Source organism: Chiloscyllium plagiosum, unplaced genomic scaffold, assembly GCF_037043375.1.
Source record: "Chiloscyllium plagiosum isolate Xiang-an unplaced genomic scaffold, Cpla_swu_hap1 HiC_scaffold_16, whole genome shotgun sequence".
In the NCBI taxonomy this organism is placed as follows: Eukaryota; Metazoa; Chordata; class Chondrichthyes; order Orectolobiformes; family Hemiscylliidae; genus Chiloscyllium; species Chiloscyllium plagiosum.
The window spans coordinates 49,579,378-49,602,735 of record NW_028270154.1 but is presented as its reverse complement, the minus strand read 5'-3'; the positions used below and the strand labels follow the sequence as shown (position 1 = coordinate 49,602,735).

At 40.1% G+C, this 23,358-nt stretch overlaps 1 protein-coding gene across 2 annotated transcripts in view; it reads right to left on the bottom strand.

Moving 5' to 3' along the window:
* The window catches only part of pdlim7 (PDZ and LIM domain 7), a 144,671-nt gene that overhangs the window by 75,547 nt on the left and 45,766 nt on the right, over nt 1-23,358 (bottom strand). For both annotated transcript variants that reach the window (XM_087995373.1, XM_043703722.2), the window contains exon 2: nt 17,249-17,400. In XM_087995373.1, coding sequence (XP_087851499.1) covers nt 17,249-17,400 — 152 coding nt within the window. The remainder of the gene's footprint in view (nt 1-17,248; nt 17,401-23,358) is intronic.

Below are 23,358 nucleotides of genomic sequence, written 5' to 3'. Positions count from 1 at the left end.
TGAGTGGGAGGGGGAGTTGAAATGTTGGGCCACAGGGCGGTGTGGTTGATTGGCGCTGGTGTCCCAGAGATGTTCCCTAAAGCGCTCTGCTTGGAGCCGTCTCCCCGATGTACAGGAGACTGCATCGGGAGCAACGAATACAATAAATGATATTGGTGGATGTGCAGGTAAAACTTTGATGGATGTGGAAGGCTCCTTTAGGGCCTTGGATTGAGGTGAGGGAGGAGGTGTGGGCACAGCTTTTGCAATTCCTGCGATGGCAGGGGAAGCTGCCAGGACGGGAGGATGGGTTGTTGGAGGTGTGGACCTGACCAGGTAGTCACGGAGAGAACGGTCTTTGCGGAAGGTGGAAAGGGGTGGGGAGGGAAATACGTCTCTGGTGGTGGGGTCCATTTGGAAGTGGCGGAAATGTTGGCGGATGATTTGGTTATGCGAAGGTTGGTAGGGCGGAAGGTGAGCACCAGGGGCGTTCTGTCCTTGTTACGATTGGAGGGGTGGGGTCTGAGGGCGGAGGTGCGGGATGAGGACCGGATGCGTTGGAGGGCATCTTTAACCACGTGGGAAGGGAAATTGCGGTCTCTAAAGAAGGAGGCCATCTGGTGTATTCTGTGATGGAACTGGTCCTCCTGGGAGCAGATACGGCGGAGGACAACCCAAGCCTGGATATTATGCAAGTCCTGTTACATTTAGCTATAAACGATTCCTATCAGAAAGATGTTGTAAAACTTGAAAGGGTTCAGAAAATATTTACAAGGATATTGCCAGGGTTGGAGGATTTGAGCTACAGGGAGAGGCTGAACAGGCTGGGGCTTTTCCCCCCTGGAGCGTCGGAGGCTGAGAGGTGACCTTATTGAGGGTTACAAAATTATGAGGGGCATGAATAGAATAAATAGGCAAAGGTTTTTCCCTGAGGTCAGCAAGTCCAGCACTCGAGGGCATAGGTTTAAGGTGAGAGGGGACAGATATAAAAGAGACCTAAAGGGCAACGTTTTCACACAGAGGGTGGTACATGTATGAAATGAGCTGCAGAGGAAGTGGTGGAGGCTGGTACAATTGCAACATTTAAAAGGCATTTGGATGGGTATATAAATAGGAAGGGTTTGGAGGGATATGGGCTGGGTGCTGGCAGGTGGGACTAGATTGGATTGGGATATCTGATTAGCATGGACGGGTGGACTGAAGGGTCTGTTTCCGTGCTGTACATCTCTATGACTCTAAGTCATAAGTGTTGCTGAGCATTGAGCAATTAGCAACAATCTCCCCTTCATAACATGAAGAAGTGAAGGTCATTGATAAAACAACTGATGATTAGGTGTAGGGCAATACCCTGAGGAACTCTAAGAGCTGAGAAGGACTTGGAATCACCTTAAACATCTTCCTTTGTGGGAAGTAGGGCTCCAAACATTGGAGAAATCCCATATGCCGCCATCTCGACTCTTATGGACTAGATGCAACAGTTGGTCAAATCATTCTCACCTCCCTCTCAGATTCAATTACTTTGAGAACCAATGATAACACTGATGCCTGAAGTAGAAGCTGGCTTTTCCTACCAGTATCATCATCATTAATCAGATCAGTCAAAGCTAGAATAGCAAAATCTAATGTCAATTTTTCAAATTTAAGAAGGTTTACTAAATGAATATGCATTATATTCTTCAAACCATAAAACATAAGTAGTCATCTGTTACCAATGATGCTATGATACCATAATTTCAAGTCTAATTTGCTTCAAGATAAAATATGAAGGGCAGGAGATCAGATTCTGAAAGAGAATCATTTTAAATGAAATAGCAAAGATTTTCCTTCAATATTGTCTCAGTCCTCCTGGAACACACATTTTTGTTTTCCATGCATTATATTTCTGCAGTTACAATCAGCCGACGTTTGGATGCGCTTACCAAATCAAAACCGATATACTGTCATCCTGGTTGACCCTAATGGCCCTAATTTCTGTTCCGGGGATATAAACTTGAATGGACATAAAACATACAACTAGGTTAGCCAATCATTGACAAATCTGACTGAGTGTGAGAAAGCAGGCATTAGGTCCTGCCTTCAATTGCCAAACTACTCAGTATTCCAGGAATGATCTAGTATGCAAAGGAAACCCCACAGTTTGTTTCCTCTACTGCAAACCACTTCCTTCAGCCGTTCCAATCTCTAGCCTGATCTCATAAGTATAAAAGAGCTCATGCGCATTTTCACCAGGATTGAACTTACCTGATCAGCTATTTTTGCCACTTCCTTGCTCTCCACTAGCCCAGCAGACCAAATTGCCTCTAAAATAAATCTTTCTCAAGTTTCTCATCTATTCTCCTGTCAAGCCCTTTCTGAACTCATGTTATGAGATCCATCTCCTGTTCCTTATATTCCCACTAAATTTATGATCTTCCAATTTCCTTTTCTAGCTCCAATGTTAACTGACATTCTGAATGTTCACTCCCACATTATTTTGCATCTTCAAATTTCCCACATTCCCTCAAAAAAAAAACAATTACCCCTGCCTCTCACACAGCTGGCTGTACCTCCATTTTCCAATCATACCCACAAACTCATCTTCTCCCACCATACTATTTGCTCTGGTGTCCCCATAAATCACTCTTTGGCTTCCTCTTACATCTATACAGTGCTTGTGGTATTATCTAAATATATACACTGATCCCATCCAGCTCCACCTGTCTCACTGCTTGTCATTGAGCCAGCTACTATATCAACAGAAATTTCTGCCCAATAAAGACCATTGTTGTAGTTGTAAGGTAATGATTCTGAAGGGGTTAAATATTTGTGTAACAATGTGGCCTCCGTGGAAAGGGTGGAGTGAAAGCCTGAGAATATAGTCAAGGAGTTCGACTCCAGCTTGGAAGATGTATCTATTCCAGCTCCTTAAGGAGCAAGTAATTTGTCTGACCAAATGAACCCATATTAATCACTATCCTGCAAAAAACCTTAACATTCAAGTAGAGTGCCTCTTCTGCAGATACACCTTAGTAACAGATTCTCTACTTCCATTTATTGGATGGTCTTTGTTTTCTCTTGGGCACAGGGAGGAGAGGTAGTAGTAACTATCTCAAACAACTGTTATTCAGTAGCACATATAGATAGAGGTTAATAATATCACAGGACACCAGGACTGATCATCAGGTAATGTACCACAATCGTCCTCAGTCATCAACACAAACCCAGCTCCCTAGTCATCTACCCCAAATTTATCCCAGATTAAGATGAGGCTGAATTTAACTGTTCATAATCTTTAACTTGGATAGGTTCCAAAAACACATCTGCTCATTTCTCCCTTTATAACATTCCAATTCCAACTCAAGTGAATGGTTGTTGAAACCCTCATCCATGCTACCTCATGACTTGAAATATCCTAATGTACCCTTGGCATAGGAATTCATGCTGTAAATTTGAGGCTAACCAAACTTCTTCTGCTCATATCCTAAACTGATTGATTCCAGTTAAACAAACCTTTAAAATTAAGAAAGAGAATTTGAAAATCAAAGTTCTTCTATGGCCTTCTTCTACCCTGAAGAAGGCATCAATACTCTTTCAACGTCAGCTGCTAGGGGAACACCTAAAATTTTAAATCACTACATTATTAGTACCTGTGCATCATGCCAGATGGTGACATTTGAATTCAAAGATCTGGAATTAAAAGCTAGTTTAATGATGATAATCTGTTCATTAAAGTCCTTAGAAGGCAGGAAATCTGCTGGCTTTGCTTTCTCTAGCTTACATGTGAGTCCAGATCTATAGTCATGCGGTTGGCTTTCAACTGAGAGTTCTGGAAAATGGCTCTGGGAAGGGGCAATTAAGGACAGGCAATAAATGTAGGCCATTGATGATTAACAAAACTACTTAGTTTAAGATCTAAATTTCGAGCCTCTTTTTCAGATCTGAGTATTTCTTCCATAACTCCATTCACCATGCTGTTGCTGGGTCAACATATTTTTGCAGTTTAACTTCAGCATGGACTCCAATTCTACATAACGGAGCTGCAGAAAATAAAAATGCTCCCAAGGAAGTTGTGAAATGATTGATGGAGTGACAGTTTATAAATATTGCAACGTGTACACTGCCCTAACATCCAGATAACTTATCAGGAAACTTAATGTGTGCAATGTTATAAACAGGAAACAGACCGTGGGCAAATCTTCCTATGTTGTAAGCCAACTTCTGTTTCAGTCAGTTTTTTTACAGGATTGCCAGTGAAGAACATACATCTGCTTCAAAACAGGTTTTTTAAAAAAAACCCTTCTTAAAAAACTTGTTTAATTTGCAGCAATATATTTTTATGTCTGAATGCATATATATTCTGGTGACCCCTGTACAAGCTGTTAACACTTAATCACAACGATGCAACATCTGACGAGCACTGAATAACATTCCAAACAAAAAGGGGGTTCAGCAGGCGGGCATTGGAGCTGGGGAATAATCAGAAGGAAGTCCCAATTAAATTTTACATCGTCACTCAGGTTTTCTTGACAATCCACAATATTTATTTATGAAACCAACCACACCCTGACAAGGTATTCTAGAAGTCTTTTGAATAAATATTTAATTCATTGTGCTATTGGTCTAAATAGTTTTGAATAATATTGCAAGTGCATCTTTTTATTGTTTAAAATCTGGTGTTTCCCATCTTTCAACCTTCTCCCTAGAATGCAGAATTCATTCTCTTTCATTGCTCAATTGTTTTTCTCCACACCCTCTCCAATCTACACCTCTTTTGAAACTTAAAGATACATTTAAGTGTACATACCTTAAAGAATCCGATTCTGGAATGTATGTCAACAGAAAGTATGCATTCATTCATTATAAGTCAATAACCTCCAGTTACAACCTGGACTAACACATATTAAGGCTTCATCCTTTTTTTCTTACTTTTGTTGCATTTACTGTAATATGGGGGTTGATTAGCTTGATTAGGTGGCTAGCTTGTGACGCAGAGTGACACCAACAGCATGGTTCAATTCCTGCATTGACTGAGGTTACCAAGAAGGATTTTCTTTCTTAACTTCTCCCCTTAACTGACACAAAGTGACCCTCTGGTTAAATTACCATAAGTCATCTATAATGTGAGAGAAGCCTTACTGTCCAGAAAGACTGTGGTGACTTTACCTTGAATTACTGTGATGCATTAAATGAAGAAACCTCCCTCACATTGCAAAGGTCAAACACATTATCAGTTTACCAATTCTTTCTGCAGGTCTGACCAAGTCCACAGTGGTTTCAGTCCATTCTGTTCTGACCAATCAGCTTTTGACATCCTACATTATTTCAACCATGTTTAACAAAAACTTAAGTAGCTCCTCTTCCTTCGAGTCCTGTGTCTGATGTGAAACATTGACTTTAAACATCAAAGCTCAATGAGATCTACAACATCAGTGCTGAGTTCAAGACGTGTAGCAAGGATCTTCACCCAGTGTGGGAATCAGAGGAGATGTAATGCACTTGAAGGGCAGATAAAGTAAATAACTTCAAAGTATGATAATTCTATAAATACCCACTCAAGAAATGAAAAATTGCTTGCCTATGTCAATGAGAGTTGAAACCATAATCTGTTAGCAATTATAATAATAGTTTGTTAACAATTCCCCTCAGGCTATCATTGTCATTATGAATGCTAACTTTTTTGGGCTAAAGATTCATACAATATATTAGTAATATGTTGAAACTTCAGATTTATAGCGGCTAAAACCATGTACAGCTTTGGGTTTGGTCAATATTCCCATATTTTATGTTAAACAAAATATTATATGTCTCCCTTTTTAAGATTCAACCATGAATCCAAGTTTAGAGTGTGATTGGCACCACGAGGCAGGAGTCTTCTCACTGAATCTTACAAAATACACCACATTAATTCACTAGACATCAGAGAATTGACTGGCATCTATGACACAGGCTCAAATCTTTAAAAGTCCAAATTACATGATCCCTGACATTTACCCAGAGACATGGAGGTCAGTGGAAATCAATGCTCCACTTTACAAGCAGAAACTAGAAGTTCCTATTGATGGGGTTGTGCATATGGGAGACTTCCTCTTCTCCCAGGACCAGTAGAGAAGGCCATACATTAGTCCCATGCCAGCCTGACCAGAGGATATCATCTAAGGAAAGCATTCTCGCCATTTGGAGGAATGATCAGTGCAATAGGAAAGTCTAATGAAGTTCTCCTTTCCACCAGTGTAAGTGCCACTACCTTCTTTCTAAAAGCTTACACTCACTCCTGTCTCTGTTCCAGAACCCACCAAGGCCAAGGCTCTATTAGTCTCAGAACTGCCTGCAACATTATCCCTCACTTGTGCTCACCCAACCCAGCATGTGACTCCACTAACCTAGATGCTTTGTGGTGCCTAATCATTCACTCAGGACACCTCCCCACCTGCACATACACAGAGCTGAGGCACACACTTCCATCTTTCATTCTAGGAGGAACACAACCCACAAACAGGACAGAAAGAGTCAAGATAGCTGATGCATGGGCCTGACTTTTGGCTCTTCACCTCTTAGGTGGACAGCACTCTGACTCTGACCAGCTGGAGGCTGTCCTTGACTTGACGGAGGCCAGATGACAAACATGACAAGCTACCTGGCTTTGCATCTGCACTAAACACCAAGACAAAACATCAATATGAGAGATTAGAATCTTTGCACCCTGGCCAAAAAGTGCAAAACAGCAGGGGATGCTGTGAACATGGAGATAAGCTCAGTGTGAAAAAGCATTATGATAGCAAGCAAAGTACCTGGAGATGCAGACTGGTCCTTTTGACGAGCAGGGTGCATACCCCTAAGCAAAGAGTAACCTCACTGCAACATTACAATAATAGTTGCTGTCCAAAATGCAACACCGAAATGTAGAAGCACCCTGTAACTGGAAGTGCCATGAGAGTTTTCAGAGGCTAGCAGATGTTGGATGCCAAAGCCAGTGGGCATGGGGTGCATGCAAAAAATGCCCAGAGATGTTGGTGCCCAATGTTTAATATAAGATGGTTGGGAGCAAACAGCAAGTTGAACACATCAAAGCTGTAGCGGGTTTGGGAGAATTGCAACTGGAATATTAAATGTGGTGATTTGGGCTATTAAAAATGAAATTTAACAAGCAGTAATGAGTATCAATTGGGAACTTGTTGCAGAGTAGGAATCTCACCAAGGAGTTGGAGAAAAGCTTACAACTTGCAGCAAGATGATCTTGCCATCGAGATAAACCTTACTGAGCAACTTGCCATAGCCCATTTTTCTCAAACCCCTCAGACTGCTCTCTCGGATTTCATTACATTGTGATTAACTCCGAAAGTGATATCAGGTCACCTGGAAGGATACTTAACCACATTTAAATGTTTTTTTTTTAAATAAAACCCTTCGGATGACTAGCTAATTGCTTTGGATGGGGGAAAAACAAGTTATTGTTGAAAGACGTCCTATAATAGAGACAGCAACAGGTTCTTGTAGAAAGCTAGAACCACCTAGAAGGTCAGGGAGCATGCAGGTTTCCCCCCGCCCCCCCATCAGCCACTGGAGGGCAGCAAGTCAAAGAGAGAAAAAAATGTTTTTAAATAGATCAGCAATACAAATTAGCAGTCTCTAGAATAATCAAAGCAGAACAGTGATATTTTGAGTGGCTTGGAAGTTTGTAAGAGAAAATCCACAAAAACAGAAGTCCTTAAGATGTCAGAGTAAAGCAACATCAAATGCATTAAAAGAATACATGTTGTGGAATGTGAGACCTGTGTTAGCAGTTCAAGGGTCTCACAAAAAGAAAGTTGAATGCAGAAGCTTGACTAACACCAAACATAGCCATGCCTACTGAACAAGGAACTTTAAAGTGTAAACAAGGTGACTCTGAAACCTCAGTGAAGTGTCTGTAAGGTTGTTGAAGTAACAGAGTTGAATCTCTATTACTTATATTTCTAATAAAACTATTTCAAATAGTTTGATAGTGCCTTTTAAGTGTAAGAAACTTTGTTTAAAAACTTCCTTTGTTAAAAATTCATTGCCAGCTTATATTCACTGACTGACCACCATGGCAAACAAATTGCAAAAACAAAACTTACGGTCTATCAAGTCAGGTTTCTCTCTAGGATCTGACTTGTCATACATCATCATCAAATGGAATCTTAACACTTTCCACAAACCATAAATTATCTTAGAGTCATACAATAACAATGAAAGATATCCTGCATCCCATTTTGTCCAGATCAACCATCAAGCACTTATCTACACCAGTCCAATTTTCCAGCACTTGGCCCTAGTATATCATGCTGTGGCATCAAGTGTTAATTTAAATATTTAAATATTGTAATGATTCCCATCCTTAGAGATTGGATATATGGAACTCATTGCATGTCTGGGTGAAAAGACTCTTCCTTAGATCTTCCCTAAAATATCCTGCCCATACTTTAAAATTTATGGCCGCACTTACTGAAGCCTTAAGGGGAAAAGCTTCTATCTACCCTATTTACGTGCGATGTAATTTTGCAGACCTCAATCAGGTTATGCCTCAGCCTCTTCACTTTGAAGGAAAACAACTCAAGTCTGTATATTCTCTGTTCATGGCTCAAATGTTCCAACCTGGGCAACATCTTGGTGTATCCCTTCTCTAGAAGAATCATATCTTTTCTATATTGGAGTGACCAGAACTACACATGACCTATTTAACATCATATACAGTTCCATCAGAACCTCCCCACTCTTGAAATTCAATGTCTCAACTTACGAAAGTATCCCAACTCCCTAAACTATCTTATCTAGCTGTCTTCTACTTCAAGAATCCATCAACATGCACACCATGGTCTCTCATATCCTCTTTACTTCTTAGGGTCCTACCATTCGATATGTGCAACCTTGCCATGTCAAATCTTCCCTCAATGCATTTCCTGACACTTTTCAGGAATAGGTTCCATATATCGCTGTTGAGCCCATCTGACCAGGCTTGTCTACATTGCCATTATAATCTAAAGCTTTCCTTCTCACTAGTTACCATTCCACCAATTGGTCAACTGCAAATTTACTGGGCATACCTCCTACATATATTTTAGATCATTAAAAAGGTAAGGAATCCAGCAAACTGTAAGGAATCCAGCATCAAACAGAAGTACATCACTGCTCACAGGCTTCCAGTCACAAAAGTAACCTTTGATAATCACCCTCTGCTTCCTGCTACTAAGATAAATTTGGATCCAAATTGCCCTGGGTTATATGGGCTTGCCTCCTTGACTAGTCTCAAATAATAGACCTCGTTAAAACCCTTACACAGACATCTACGCAGACTACGTGAATTACACTACCCTCACAGATGTGGAGAAAGTGAAGACTGCAGATGCTGGAGATCAGAGTCAAAAAACATGGCACTGGAAAAGCACAGCTGGTCAGGCAGCATCCGAGGAGCAAGACAGTCGACATTTCAAGCATAAGCTCTTCATCAGGAATGATGAAGAGCTTATGCTCAAATGTCGACTCTCTTGCTCCTTGGATGCTGCCTGACCACTGTGCTTTTCCAGTGCCACACCTTTTGACTCTACCCTCTCAGATGGGTCTAGTGACCGCCTCAAAAAACTCTTAAGCCTGCCAGATATGATCTGCCCCAACAAAGTTGAGCTATCTTTGATTAAACATGGTGACTCCAAGTAGAGATTAATTCAGTCCCACAAAATTCTTCCCAATTGTTTCTCTATGACTGATGTCAGTCTTACTGGTCTACAATTCCCTGGTTCATTGCTACCACTCATTATGAACAACAGTACCGTATTGACAGTTACAGTCCTCTGGCAACTCTCCTGTTTACAGGAAGGATTTGAAAATTAATAGATGGCTCCTTTTATCTTCTCCCTTGCATCCTGGGAATTTATTCAATGTTAAGCCCTTGAAAACTGCTAATACCTAATCCTTCTCAATTATTTCATGCCTAAATATATCATAATCCACCCTCCTGCTTTCTATACTTAGATCAATCTTCTCTGTTGTGAACACATGCAATGTACTCATTTAAAACCCATCACTTCTTCCAGCTCCAGAGTTTGCCACTTTGGTCCCTCATAGGGCTTGCTCTCTCCCCTGGTATCCTTGTGCCTCGAAGATATTCAAAATACCTTTACATTTTCCTTTATTTTACTAGTCAGTGTTTTCTCATTTCCTTTTTCACTTTCCTGATTTCTATTGCTTTTTCTTTAAAAAGGAATCCCTTGCACTTTATCCACACTTGCTGTGCTTTGAGTCCTTTAGTATTCAATATTCAGTCCTATACATTACTCAAGATCCATGGTTCTATGGGATCATTGGCTTTGACAAATTAGAAATTTGCATTGACATCTAGTGGGAATTAACTGATCATTGAACTATGGTCTCCAATTTGTTGTTCAAGCTCTGACAGAATCTGATTTGAGTGGTAATCTCCTTCAACCCTACAGTTGAGAGTTCAGTTGCTGACATGCCCAATAAGTTATTGCACACAACCAAAAAACACAACTATCAAAGCAGTAGTTTCAACTATCTCATTTCACAGTCATGATCTTTCACTTTTTGTTTGGTAAAATGCTGGCCCCACTATTTCCTTTTGAAGGACTTCCAACTCTTTCATGTAGATTTCTCTACATGGTCAGATCCTGTCATATCTGCAGAAACACCCATTTGAAGCCCTCATTATTGAATGCCCTACCAGGATTGATGTACCTTTCTATTTGCTCCCCCTTTGCATACATTCTGACTACAATCCTCATTGCTCTCAGTTTTCCAAAACTGAAAAAAACATTTTTTGAGTAAGGTGCATTCTGGGGGTTTCCTAACTACCCTCCTGCCTCCCTTTTTCTGATGGATGGTCAGCCATTTCCTTCTTGGACTGTGCTTCCTTACGATACAAGGTGACCGCATCCAGAAGTGTGTTATCCAAGTAACCCTCATCCTCGTGCATGAACTGCAGTCTCCCCCAGCCAACACAAATTCCAAAATACAATGCTCAAACTGGTTATGCCAGTGGCATGTAGATATGGTCATTCAGAATGAATCAGCTTTCAAAAATTAGGGTGTTGATTCTAAATAGAACAAAAGTTTTAATAGATTTTGAGATCTTGATTTAATTTCATGACAGCACAGCGAGGTGGGCATTGATGGAAACTGAGTGAATTGGCATGGGTTGAGAGTGAACATCAAGTGGGCAAGCAGGTTGCATGCTATGTGGGTGAGATCATACTATGAGAGGACTAGAGAATACAATCTATGGGAACTACCAGCATATACTTCCAAACATTAGAAAGATGGGCTTTTTAACCTTGACACAGCAGCCCTTCATAGCACATACATGATTGAGGTTGGGAGGTGGTGGAAGTAACACCAAGAGCAAATATCCTGCCTTTTGGCAAGTTTCTGTTACTGCAGAAGAAACAGAGCAACTAGCTCTGGAATTTCACGACATACTGTACATGACTTGAATGGAAATGCAGGTCAAGGAGATATCAAGTACAAAATCAGTCTTTTGTCTCACCTTGATGGTGACCAATAAAGTTGGTAATTCTTGAGCCAGTGAAGGACTAAATTTGTCCAATGGCTGTCACCCTATGGTCAGCCAGCAGGAAATTCATTTCCAGCAGGTATCAACTGGTTTAGGCAGGTTTTATGCTCGAGTTTAGTGCGATAGCACTTGTTGACATACCAACACGTCATGCTCTATTTAACAAACGGGCTTGTCAACAAGAAGATGAAATGAATATTTCTGCTCACCTATAGTTGTGACTTTGGAAATGAATCAAATACATTATCAGCAGGTCAAGTAGTTAGGCAGACTACAAGCTTAAATAATCATAGGAAATTCATGAGGGTTTTTAGACTATTTCCTTATTTCAACATTGCAAGAAAAGGTGCAATATCAAAATACACTTACATTCCATCAGCTCAAAATAGCAGCACTCATTTTCAACACATTTCATGTCTGTGCATGACATACTCTAATCTTAATTCAATTACAAATCACAAAATGAATGCCAAAATCTCAGATGTTTAAAACTGTCCATCAAAACCTGATTAAATCTGCATGCACAAAGCTGATCATGTCCATTTAAGGAGGGGTATACCATATCACAAAATGTTCAGATGCAAAGAAAGTAATTCTTATGGTTTAACTGCATTCTTCAGTGTGTCATAGAAGGACATTCAATATAATGGAACATAGGAAAATGGCTCCTAACGTGTCTGACACAGACACCGACACACACACCAAATTTATCCAGCACGGCTCCATTGGATACACATTCCCACTATATTCCTCAAAAGCATCCTTCTCCCCTACCTCCACCTAATCACTAGAATTGCATCATGTCCTGCTTCTCCGCATTAAATTGTGCACGCCACTTAGCTGTCTACCCTACCTGATAGGAGAGGTTTGAAGAATATGGTCTCCAACCTCAATACTACAATTTGGAGGCCAGCAGGCTATAATTTTCTTAGTTTAAAAACATATTATTGATTGTATTCTCCAATTTGACTACAATCTCATGTCATTAGCAAATTCCCCAAAACATTGACAAAACAGAAGGACTAACAGACACCACAACATTGGAGGTTGTTAATTCTATACTTAAGTCTCTCGTTCAAGTTATAAATGTGAATATTTCAAACAAACTAATTCTTTAGGTTTGCATTTCTCACCCATACACAACCCTTTAGATTAGCACAGCGCAATACACTGCAACAACCAATTCCTATATATAAAAAATATGCAATTCCAGTGTAGCATTATCATGCAAAATATACCCCGTCCTAATTTCTGTGATAGTTACTTAGTACCAAAGTGTAACATTGAATTCTTAACTCCACAAGTATTTGTTAACTCAAAAGTAATTTCCCCATGAAGGCATCACATCACCTCAAAAGAAAGTAAACACTGAGGAAGTTGCAATCTTTATCATCATTGCCTCATGCACATGGCTATGTTCACAAAACTCACACTCCACAATCTAGATTCCCTTTTGCATCATATTTGACAGTTAAACTCAATTCCCAAAGCCAGAAGCTCCAAAATCTGTCCCAAAATGTGTCTCTACTCTTTTTCTGTTTTAAGTCACCATTTAAACCTCTTTCAGCAATCCTATTGTCACGTATTAACGGCTTTCATATGGCTCCTTCTAAAATTTTATTTAATAATACTTACATTGTGGGACAAAGTTGCACTCCAGATTTGTAAATACAAAATACTAGGGAATCATCCAGTCCAGAGAATGGGAATTCTACATTGCCCAAGGTGCCAGTTCTGAACTAGACAATAAACTGTCTTTATTTACCCTGTCACAGGCACGTAAATGCCAGGGAGCAGGATGTAGAAGTAAAACACGGAAAGAGCAGAAACTATTTCACACTATGCTTTGACCCTTGCTGATTTCTTCAAACCATCCCCACCCAAATACTCTTAGATAGGCTCCTCAGATTTTCTCAAGGACTGCTTTTGGATTTTCAGGTGCTGTAATTTTATTCTCACTGACACATTTATCTGGTGGTCCAGTCATGTCAGAATTAAGAAAATTAATGGACCATGGTCAGTTTTAGGGAGGGTCTGAAAGTCAAGGATGGTTATTAGAAGCCATCACTATGGTGATAGGCAAACTTAGATAGTGATTTTGAGAGGATTGGAGGGAGCGTATTGAGATGTAGAGGGAAGAATAATTCTGAATGGAGTAACACAACATGTAATGGTGGAAGATTATAGTACACTGGAGGATACAGTTTACTTGGACTTTGGAGGGGAGGTTGGTCAAGGCATCGGTTGACATTCAGACAGGCAGATGTAAAAAGTGGCAATTCAATTATGAATGTGAGCTTCCAACTTACTGTGCCATCAAAAACGTTTCTTTCTCATTTCTCTCCCTGAATGTCTACTGCAAAGAGCTATTCCTAGCTTTACTTTCGTTCTTAAAATTTGTACGTGGCATGTGGGAGTCACCAGCTAGGCCAGAAGTTATTACTTGAAGAGAAGTGAGAGGGGAGGTGTGGGCGCAAGTGTTGCACCTCCTGCGGTTGCAAGGGAAGGTGCCGGGAGTAGAGGTTGGGTCGGTGGGGGGGTGTGGATCTGACAAGGGAGTCGCGGAGGGAGTGGTCTCTACGGAAAGCTGATAGGGGAGGGGAGGGAAATATATCCTTGGTGCTGGGGTCTGTTTGGAGGTGGCGGAAGTGACGGAGGATGATGCGCTGTACATGGAGATTGGTGGGGTGGTAGGTGAGGACCAGTGGGGTTCTGTCCTGGTGGCGGTTGGAGGGGCGGGGCTCAAGGGCGGAGGAGCGGGAAGTGGAGGAGATGAGGTGAAGGGCACCGTCGACCACGTCGGGGGGGAAATTGCGGTCCTTGAAGAAGAAGGCCATCTGTGTTGTACGTATTTTGAACTGGTCCTCCTGGGAGCAGATGCGGCAGAGACGAAGGAATTGGGAGAATGGGATGGCGTTTTTACAGGGGGCAGGATGGGAGGAGGTGTAGTCCAGGTAGCTGTGGGAGTCGGTTGGTTTGTAGTAGAAAGTCCTCCTCCAAGTCCTCCTCCAAGTCTCTCCTCCCTACCTTTTATCTTCTCCTGCTGAACACTCTCTGCTCATTCCTGAAGAAGGGCCTGTGTCCGAAACGTCGAATCTCCTGTTCCCTGACCTGCTGTGCTGTTCCAGCAATAAAATTTCAACTTTGTATCTAGTCTACATTACATCACTAGTTGATTAAAAGGTGAAAAATCAGTACCCTCTCCCCCTCAGAATTGGAATTTTCAAATCTCAGGGGGCATTTTTGAGAATTATAAATGACAACTATCAAGCAATGGAGAACCAGAAACTGAAAACAAAATGATTAAATTTGATGTTTCAAGAACAACCACCAAAAGACAAAGATTACAGCTTAAGGTAGACAGTTTTTAAGCTTTCTGGATCAGTGGTGCTGGAAGAGCACAGCAATTCAGGCAGCATCCGAGGACAGGCAAAATCGACATTTCGGGCAAAAGCCCTTCATCAGGAATAAAGGCAGAGAACCTCTCTGCCTTTATTCCTGATGAAGGGCTTTTGCCCGAAACGTCGATTTTGCCTGTCCTCGGATGCTGCCTGAATTGCTGTGCTCTTCCAGCACCACTGATCCAGAATCTGGTTTCCAGCATCTGCAGTCATTGTTTTTACCTCAGTTTTTAAGCTTTTACATGTTATGCTTCCACCTGGATCTTGACTCTCCTTTCCTGAAGGCATGGATGCCTTTGGAGGAAGCTTGCTCAAGTGATCATGATCGATTTCAGTCTGAGTAACATCTCAAAGCTGAAGGGTGAATAACATCAGTGGTTTTTCTTGCAGTGTATGGTGCTGGAGTGCTCTCAACTATTACACCTTTCATCGAGAGCTGAAACCGCTTGCAGCTGTGATTGGATACTCTACCCAATGTTTTTCAGATGTTACCATCTCTTCACAAATTAATCTACTCATTTCATTCTTCTACCACATCCTATAATGGCTTTTTAATTTAAGCCAGTAAATTCAATAGATCAAAAAACACAAACAAATAACAGCATCAGCTTCTGATACTACATCCACCTAAATTAGATTACCTAACCACATACTTGGTTTACTAAATACATCTAAATACATCTCTCTCTATTTCCCACACAAACTATATTAGTGACCTCCATTACTCACAGACTTAATCAGAGTTCAAGGTAAAAGGAAGAACTTAAGTCATCCAGTACATGAAATGAACCATCTTACAAAATCTCTACATTCTGAGCAAAAAGGCATTAAAATCTTGGTTCAATTAAAAATAAAAAATACTAAGTCATGCTGGGTCCTCTACTTTTTGTGCTGGTTCCTCTACTTTGTGTCATTTACATAAATGATTTGGATGCGAGCATAAGGAGGTACAGTTAGTTAGTCTGCAGAGGACACAAAAATTGGAGGTGTAGTGTAGTGGACAGCAAAGAGGGTTACCTCAGATTACAACAGGATCTTGACCAGATGGGCCAATGGGCTGAGAAGTGGCAGATGGAGTTTAATTCAGATAAATGAGAGGTGCTGCATTTTGGGAAAGCAAATCTTAGCAGGACTCATACACTTAATAGCAAGGTCCTAGGGAGTGTTGCTGAACAAAGAGACCTTGGAAGGCAGGCTCATTTCTCCTTGAAAGTGGAGTCGCAGATAGATAGGATAGTTTGGTATGCTTTCCTTTATTGGTCAGAGTATTGAGTACAGGAGTTGGGAGATCATGTTGTGTCTGTACAGGACATTGGTTAGGCCACTTTGGAATATTGCATGTAATTCTGGTCTCCTTCCTATCGGAAAGATGTTGTGAAACTTGAAAGGGTTCAGAAAATATTTACGAGGATGTTGCCAGGGTTGGAGGATTTGAGCTATAGGAATAGGCTGAACAGGTTGGGGCTGTTTTCCCTGGAGCTTCGGAGGCTGAGGGGTTACCTTATAGAGGTTTACAAAATTATAAGGGACATGGATAGGGTAAATAGGCAAAGTCTTTTCCCTGGGGTCGGGGAGTCCAGAACTAGAGGGCATAGGTTTAGGGTGAGAGGGGAAAGATATAAAAGAGACTTAAGGGGCTACCTTTTCACACAGAGGGTGGTACACATATGGAATGAGCTGCCAGAGGAAGTGGTGGAGGCTGGTACAACTGCAGCATTTGGATGGGTATATAAATAGGAAGGGTTTGGAGGGATATGGGCCGGGTGCTGGCAGGTGGGACTAGATTGGGTTGGGTTATCTGGTCGGCATGGACGGGTTGGACCAAATGGTCTGTTTCCATTTCGTATACCTGTATGACTCTGTGAATATTATATCACATGGCACATTTCACATGAAATTGTGATTATCTCAGTTTGCAGACAGACCTCAGGGTTAAAATAAAAGCAGACTATACAATCATTTTTCCATCTACCTGATTATACATACAGGCTGTCCTGTTGAGCGCAATAGTTTCATTTCATGCGATCTCACATTAATAAATACAATTGTGCAATAGCCATGCCATTTAAATTAATGGGGCCTAAAAAGCCAATACAGGTAAGGAAAGTTCACATTCTACAAATAACATTCCAAATTCTTCAATCGTGTTTAATGAATGTTTCTTCAACACTAATTGGCTTTTAGTATATGTATGATAACTCCATTTCCAATTCCCAGACCCTGCCCACCATCTACAAGATGATTCAGGATTGTGATGCAATATTTCCCGCTTTCCTGGAATTGTGAACAGACTGTTCCAAGCTTCCAACTACTTTTCTCTCTGTATGATCTGCTTTAAACTTACTTCCCAAGGGAAAGTGTCAGGAATCCTACACAGGATTTGATTTTGCTCTGCGCTTCCAAATGAGTCATTCCTTCAGTATTTTCACCATTGATGGAAAGCACCATATCTCCAAGTCCAACATTTGCCAGGTCTGCCTTACTGCCTGGTGTAATCTGCAACAAAACATACAATTATGTTTAGCAAAGCCTGAATGAATCCCTCTGTGATTAGTCATGAATAGACAATTTATGAATGTGTGCATGATTAAAAGAGTTTATACAAAGCTTTAATAATTTATTTCCATGCATTGACATTCTTTCAAAACTACACACCCCACAATTTTATTGAAAACAAGTCTTTTTTGCAGGAGAATACATTGGCTCATTTTACATGGTATGGCAGTTGAATTGATAAATAAGCTTTGTCCTGCTTCATATTATAATCTCAGGTGATTGCTCAACTTTCCACTGTACCCTTGCTAGAGTGCCAAGAAAATGATTTCAAAATGCCCATTCTCAGCACACTCACAGTTTGAGGTGACAGTGATGTGGAGGTTGGAATGGGAGATGGAATGAGGGGCATTAAATTTCCATTAATTTCCAATTGAAGTTATGATAGAAATACTCTGCACCACCCAACCTGCCTCCTTCCTTCACCAGTGTTTGGATTGCTGTTGTGTGTATGGATTAAAGCAAATAGAAATATACATTGAGCTCTTTCAAACCCTGCAAAACATTTGTATTAATTGTCTCCATTCTTTGAAACAGCAGATGCATGAAACGTTTGAGAGGTTCACATTAAGGGTTGTTCCCCAGACCACGTAATTTGATATGAAACTCAAGTGTAGCATTAAAAGCAAAGCTGCAATCAACTCTGTCTGGAAGGGTAAACATTGAGTAAAAACATATTTACATACCAAACTGCTTTGATCTGGCCTTTGAAAAATCAGGGATTTTTATTCATTCAGTTGGCTTTTGGCACCATGGACTTTGCTTCGCCATTCCCCAAGTGAGCGGAAAAGCAGGGCAAGCAGTGCTTGTTACATTCAGAAATTAACATCCCAGAAGTTATCATTAATTGTAAACTCAACTGGACCAGCCATTACAAATACTATCAGTCAGAAGCTAGGAATTCTGCATTGAGTAACTCCATTTCCAAATCACCAGACCGTGACCATCATCTACAAGATGATTCAGGATTATGTTGAAATATTCCCTACTTCCCTGGGGAAATAATTTAAAGAAAATCATGCAGAGAGAAATGGGTCTTGGAACCTTCTTGTGCATACAGTCTGTTCACAAATCCAGGGGAGTGGGGAATATTCCGTCACAATCCTGAATCATCCTATAGATGGTGGGCAGGATCTGGGGATTTCTGAAGCTCTGACAACATTTGAAGTTAAACACCATTCAGGAGCAAGCCTGCTTAATTAGCACTTCCTCTGTTAGGACAGCAATGTGAAGCATCATACTACAACAACTCAACCAATCTATTTCTGCAGAACATTTCAAACCTGCAATTACCACTACATAAAAGAACTTGTAGAAAACACATGGTCTACCTCCATCCAGAAGTTTCTCTCTAAGTCAGCTACCACGCAGACTTGAAAACATATCTTTTTGTTATTCCTTCACATTGTTAGTTCATTATTCCGAGTATACTTGCATTTGAAGGAATGTAGCAATTCAATAAGGTCGATCCTCCTTGCCCTTGAGGGTAGTGAATGAGAAATGCTGACATTGCCAATGAAACCTCCCCACATCCAATAAACATATGAAAGCCACATCGTTAAATGTTTTAACACAATGCTTGCCCAATGCCGTTTGTCCTTGCACTCCATAGTCAAAACATTAACTCAATTTTGAAATATATGGTTTGACAGTGACTATTTGATTTTGAATGGACACAAGTGCACCATGGACAGTTTGTGGATCCTGCAATGTAAACCATTACTGTAAAATGATCAGCAGTTAATCTTGTGGCTAATCACAGTTCATCAAGCCAAATTGCAAATTTGACTTTGTTCGGTCTCAGTATATTGAGAATGAGTGAGTCGTGGCTCAAGCTTTGAATTACTTTGCATCAGAACTTAAGAGAACAAGCAGTTTTAAGTATCATGTATTTTTGCAGTTAAGTCATTGTAAAGGTATTTGAGATGGTAGATAGTTAGATGACAATAGGAATTAATGAGCTAGTAATACATATCTAGATTTGATGGTGATACCTTTAGAGATTCCTTGCTATTGGCTTTGTCTCTTCTTCATGAATTGTACGATAGCAGAGTTTGGAGGTATATCAGTCATACCCACTAATGATCTAAACTGGACAATTATGTCTTTTGACTTTCATGTCATCACTCATTCAAAAGGTAGTTTGAATTCAACACTAGGCTTAATTCTATAGCAATCGAATGTACAAAGTTATGATTGCTAATTTACTTGATTAATACAAACAAAATTTCATGATTATGAAAATAACAAATGCGACCATTGCACATGTTAGTAAATCATCTTTCTTGATATAAAAGAGATTACTCCTCCACATGCATTACTTTGTAACCCTCATTAAAAGTTGGGCTTTTAAATAGACTGTTATAAATCCACTTAACTGAGTAATTCAAAACAAAATAAATCTTATCCAATAACATGGATGCAAAGTGTCTAGGAATTATGGAGATAAGTGACCGAATTGATTTATAGTCAATAGTTCAAAACTTCAAGGCAAATCTCTGGCATTCAAATCAACCTACTGTTCGAAAGATTTCTATAAAAGAAAATTTGCAATACCTCAAAAGAAGTGTGAAGTCTTTCTCCAACTTGTAAAGAAAATTCCAAAATAAAAATATTAAACAAGACATAAGTTCAGGTTTGTGACTTTTACTTTCCTTTATCAATTCTGCCTAACATCTTGTTTACAGCATTTGGTATTTTATTATAGGTAATGCTGATAGATCACTCTCAAAGAACTGCAATTAACAATCAAATTTATAGCTTCAAACTAAGTCCTACCTCTTTTAGCATTACATGCCTAGTTTATGTTCGGAAACTGCTTAAGAAAAGCATATGCAAAGACCCAAGTGTCTAATCCAGCTCACAAGGCAATCCGATTTTAACATGTTGGTAGTGTTCAAATACATATTGGGAATGGGAATCAACACCAACATAAAGTTTCACCTCAAAATCAGACGTTATGGGTTCAAATCCCACTATAAAAAGAGATCAAGCACGATAAATTTGTGAGAATCAAAGGGAATCCAATATATGGGCATCAAATGGGAAAATGGAGATGATTAGCAACAAACTCACTGAATGGCAGACGAGGCTCAGTGTAGCATAAAGCCAACCCTTCCTCCTCTTTTTATTTGAAAAATATTGTGGAGTGTAATGCAGGCTGACAGTTCAATGATGGATTGAGGGCTACTGCATTGTTGAAGCGACCAACTTTCAGCTGGCCCAATAAACATTGCCCTCTCTGATAAATGCAAAAAATTCTATATAACATGGCTACTCTATTTTGAGTAACATTCTGACTGAGACTTGGCTAGTATTCATCTTTTAGTCAATATCAGACAAAAGAAAAAAAACTTGATCATTGTCTTATCGCTGTTTCTTCATTACAACTGTAGCCACGATGTGGAGATTCTGGTGTGGACGAGGGTGGACAAAGTCAAAAGTCACCAGGTTTCAGACCAACAGGTTTATTTTAAATAAGAAGCTGGACAATAAACTGGTGTCATGTGACTTTTGACATTCTTCATTAATTAATGGAGCAAATAATTTTTTTGCTTTTCCTAACTTTAAAAAAAAAATCAAAAATATATGCTCTTTAGTTGAGCCAAAATTATCAAGGAAGGTGTCTCATGCAATTAAATATATTAAACAAAAGGAGATCTCACCCAAGCAAGACAGACAGACAGACAAATAACACTTCTTCCACATGTATTATATATTCAATAAATGGAAAAATTGTATTATATCTCCAAGTTAATAGTGTTTTTCAAAGTATGTCTCCCCACAATATGGACAGAAACATAATGATGTGCAAATTCTACAGCTTTTTTTTGTACTCATTTAATTCAATCCACATGGGCTGACTGTGCAGAAACAGATGGACTTTTAGGCTCATGCCAAATCTTACTGACAGGAATTGTAAACCACAATTAGGCTTGCTCACATCAGACAATAAAATTGCCACAGGTACCTGTCATCTATTGGAAAGGGCTGTGAATGTACTCAAGGTTTTGTTTTATAAGGGTTAGCATCATGTTTTAATTTAGATTTCATCACCACTCCACTTCCTGGTGAAATAGATTATTTTCAGACATTACCTCAATATTTCACATAATTCAAAACCTCAGTTTATACCACTAGCTATTACCAAATATTAAAAGGAAGAAATCTAACTAGCTCTTGATTAATACTTATGGATTATATTTTTAAGTTTAAGTTAGCCTGGAGCAGTGTTTTGTAGAGGCATAAGATGTTGCTATTCTCTGGGTCTGTAGATTGAAAGAAGCAAAAATGGCCTTCAGTAGAGTGATATGCTCTTGTTGTCGGATGTGGAAGTTTAGGGAAAGTCTACGTGCCACTGAGGATTATATCTGCAATAAATGCCGTTGGTTGTGAATCCTATCAGATCAAATGGATCGGTTGGAGTGACAGTTAGAGGCAATAAAGAATTTACAAGAGCAAGTGGGTGTGATGAATGGCAGTTATAGGAAGGGAAAAATGTCACAGATACAGTCACATAGGTGGGTTAAATCCAGGAAAAGATAACAGATGTAGGTAGGTAGTTCAGGAGTCTTCTGTGGCTATCCCCATTTCAAACAAGTCTGCTGTTTTGGAAAACGAAGGTGATAATGGATTTTCGGCGGAACATACACAAAGAGACAAGTTTTTGACATTGGCTCAAATGCAATGAGGGGTACTCGGGTTCCAAGAGATCGATTATGTTAGGGGACTCTCTAGTCCGAGGCAAAGATAGACATTTCTGTGGCCAGCAGCAAAAAATCGGAATGGTGTGTTGCCTCCCTGGTGCCAGGATCAAGGATGTCTCAGAGAGGGTTCAGAATGTTCTCAACGGGGAAGAGGTCCAAGCAGGACGTTGTTGTACATATTGGAACTAAACGACATAGGAAGGGAAAAGGTTAAGATTCTGAAGGGAGAATAGAGAGAGTTAGGCAGGAATTTAAAGAGGAGGCTCTTGAGAGTAGTAATATCTGAATTACTCTCTGTGCTATGAACAAGTGAGGGTAAGAATAAGAGGATACAACAGATGAATGCATGGCTGAGGAGGTGCTGTATGGGAGAGGGTTTCACATTTTTTGGTTTATTGCAATCTCTTCTGGGGTAGAAGTGACCTTTACAAGACAGACAGATTGCAACTGAATTGGAAGGGAACTAATATAGTGACAGGGAGATTTGTTAGAGCTGCTCAGAAGGATTTAAACTGTTAAAGGTGGCGGGGGGGACCCAGGGAAATAGTAAGGAAAGAGATCAACCTGAGACTGGTATAGCTGAGAAAAGCAGCAAGTCAAACAAACAGTCAGGGCAGGCAGGGACAAATTAGAGAACAAGGTAGGGCTGATAAATTAAACTGCATTTACTTCATTGCAAGAGACCTAACAGGGAAGGCAGATGAACTCAAGATATGGTTAGGAACATGGGATTGAACTATCATAGCAATTACAGAAATATTGCTCAGGGATGGACAGGACTGGCAGCTTACTGTTCCAGGATACAAATCCTTACAGGAAGGACTGATAGGGAGGCAAGAGAGATGGGGTAGTGGCATTTTTGATAAGGGATAGCATTACAGCTGTACTGAGGGAGGATATTCCCAGAAATACATCCAGGGAAGTTATGTGGGTGGAAATGAGAAATAAGAAAGGAATGCTCACCATATTGGGATTGTATTAGGGATCCCCTAATAGTCAGAGGGAAATTGAGAAATGAATTTGGAAGGAGATCTCAGTTATCTGTAAGAATAATAGGGTGGTTATGGTAGGGGAATTTGACTTTACAAACAGAGACTGGGACTGTGATATTGTTAAGTGTTTAGATGGAGAGGAATTTAAGTGTATACAAGAAAATTTTCTGATTCAGAATATGGATGTACCTACTAGAGAAGGT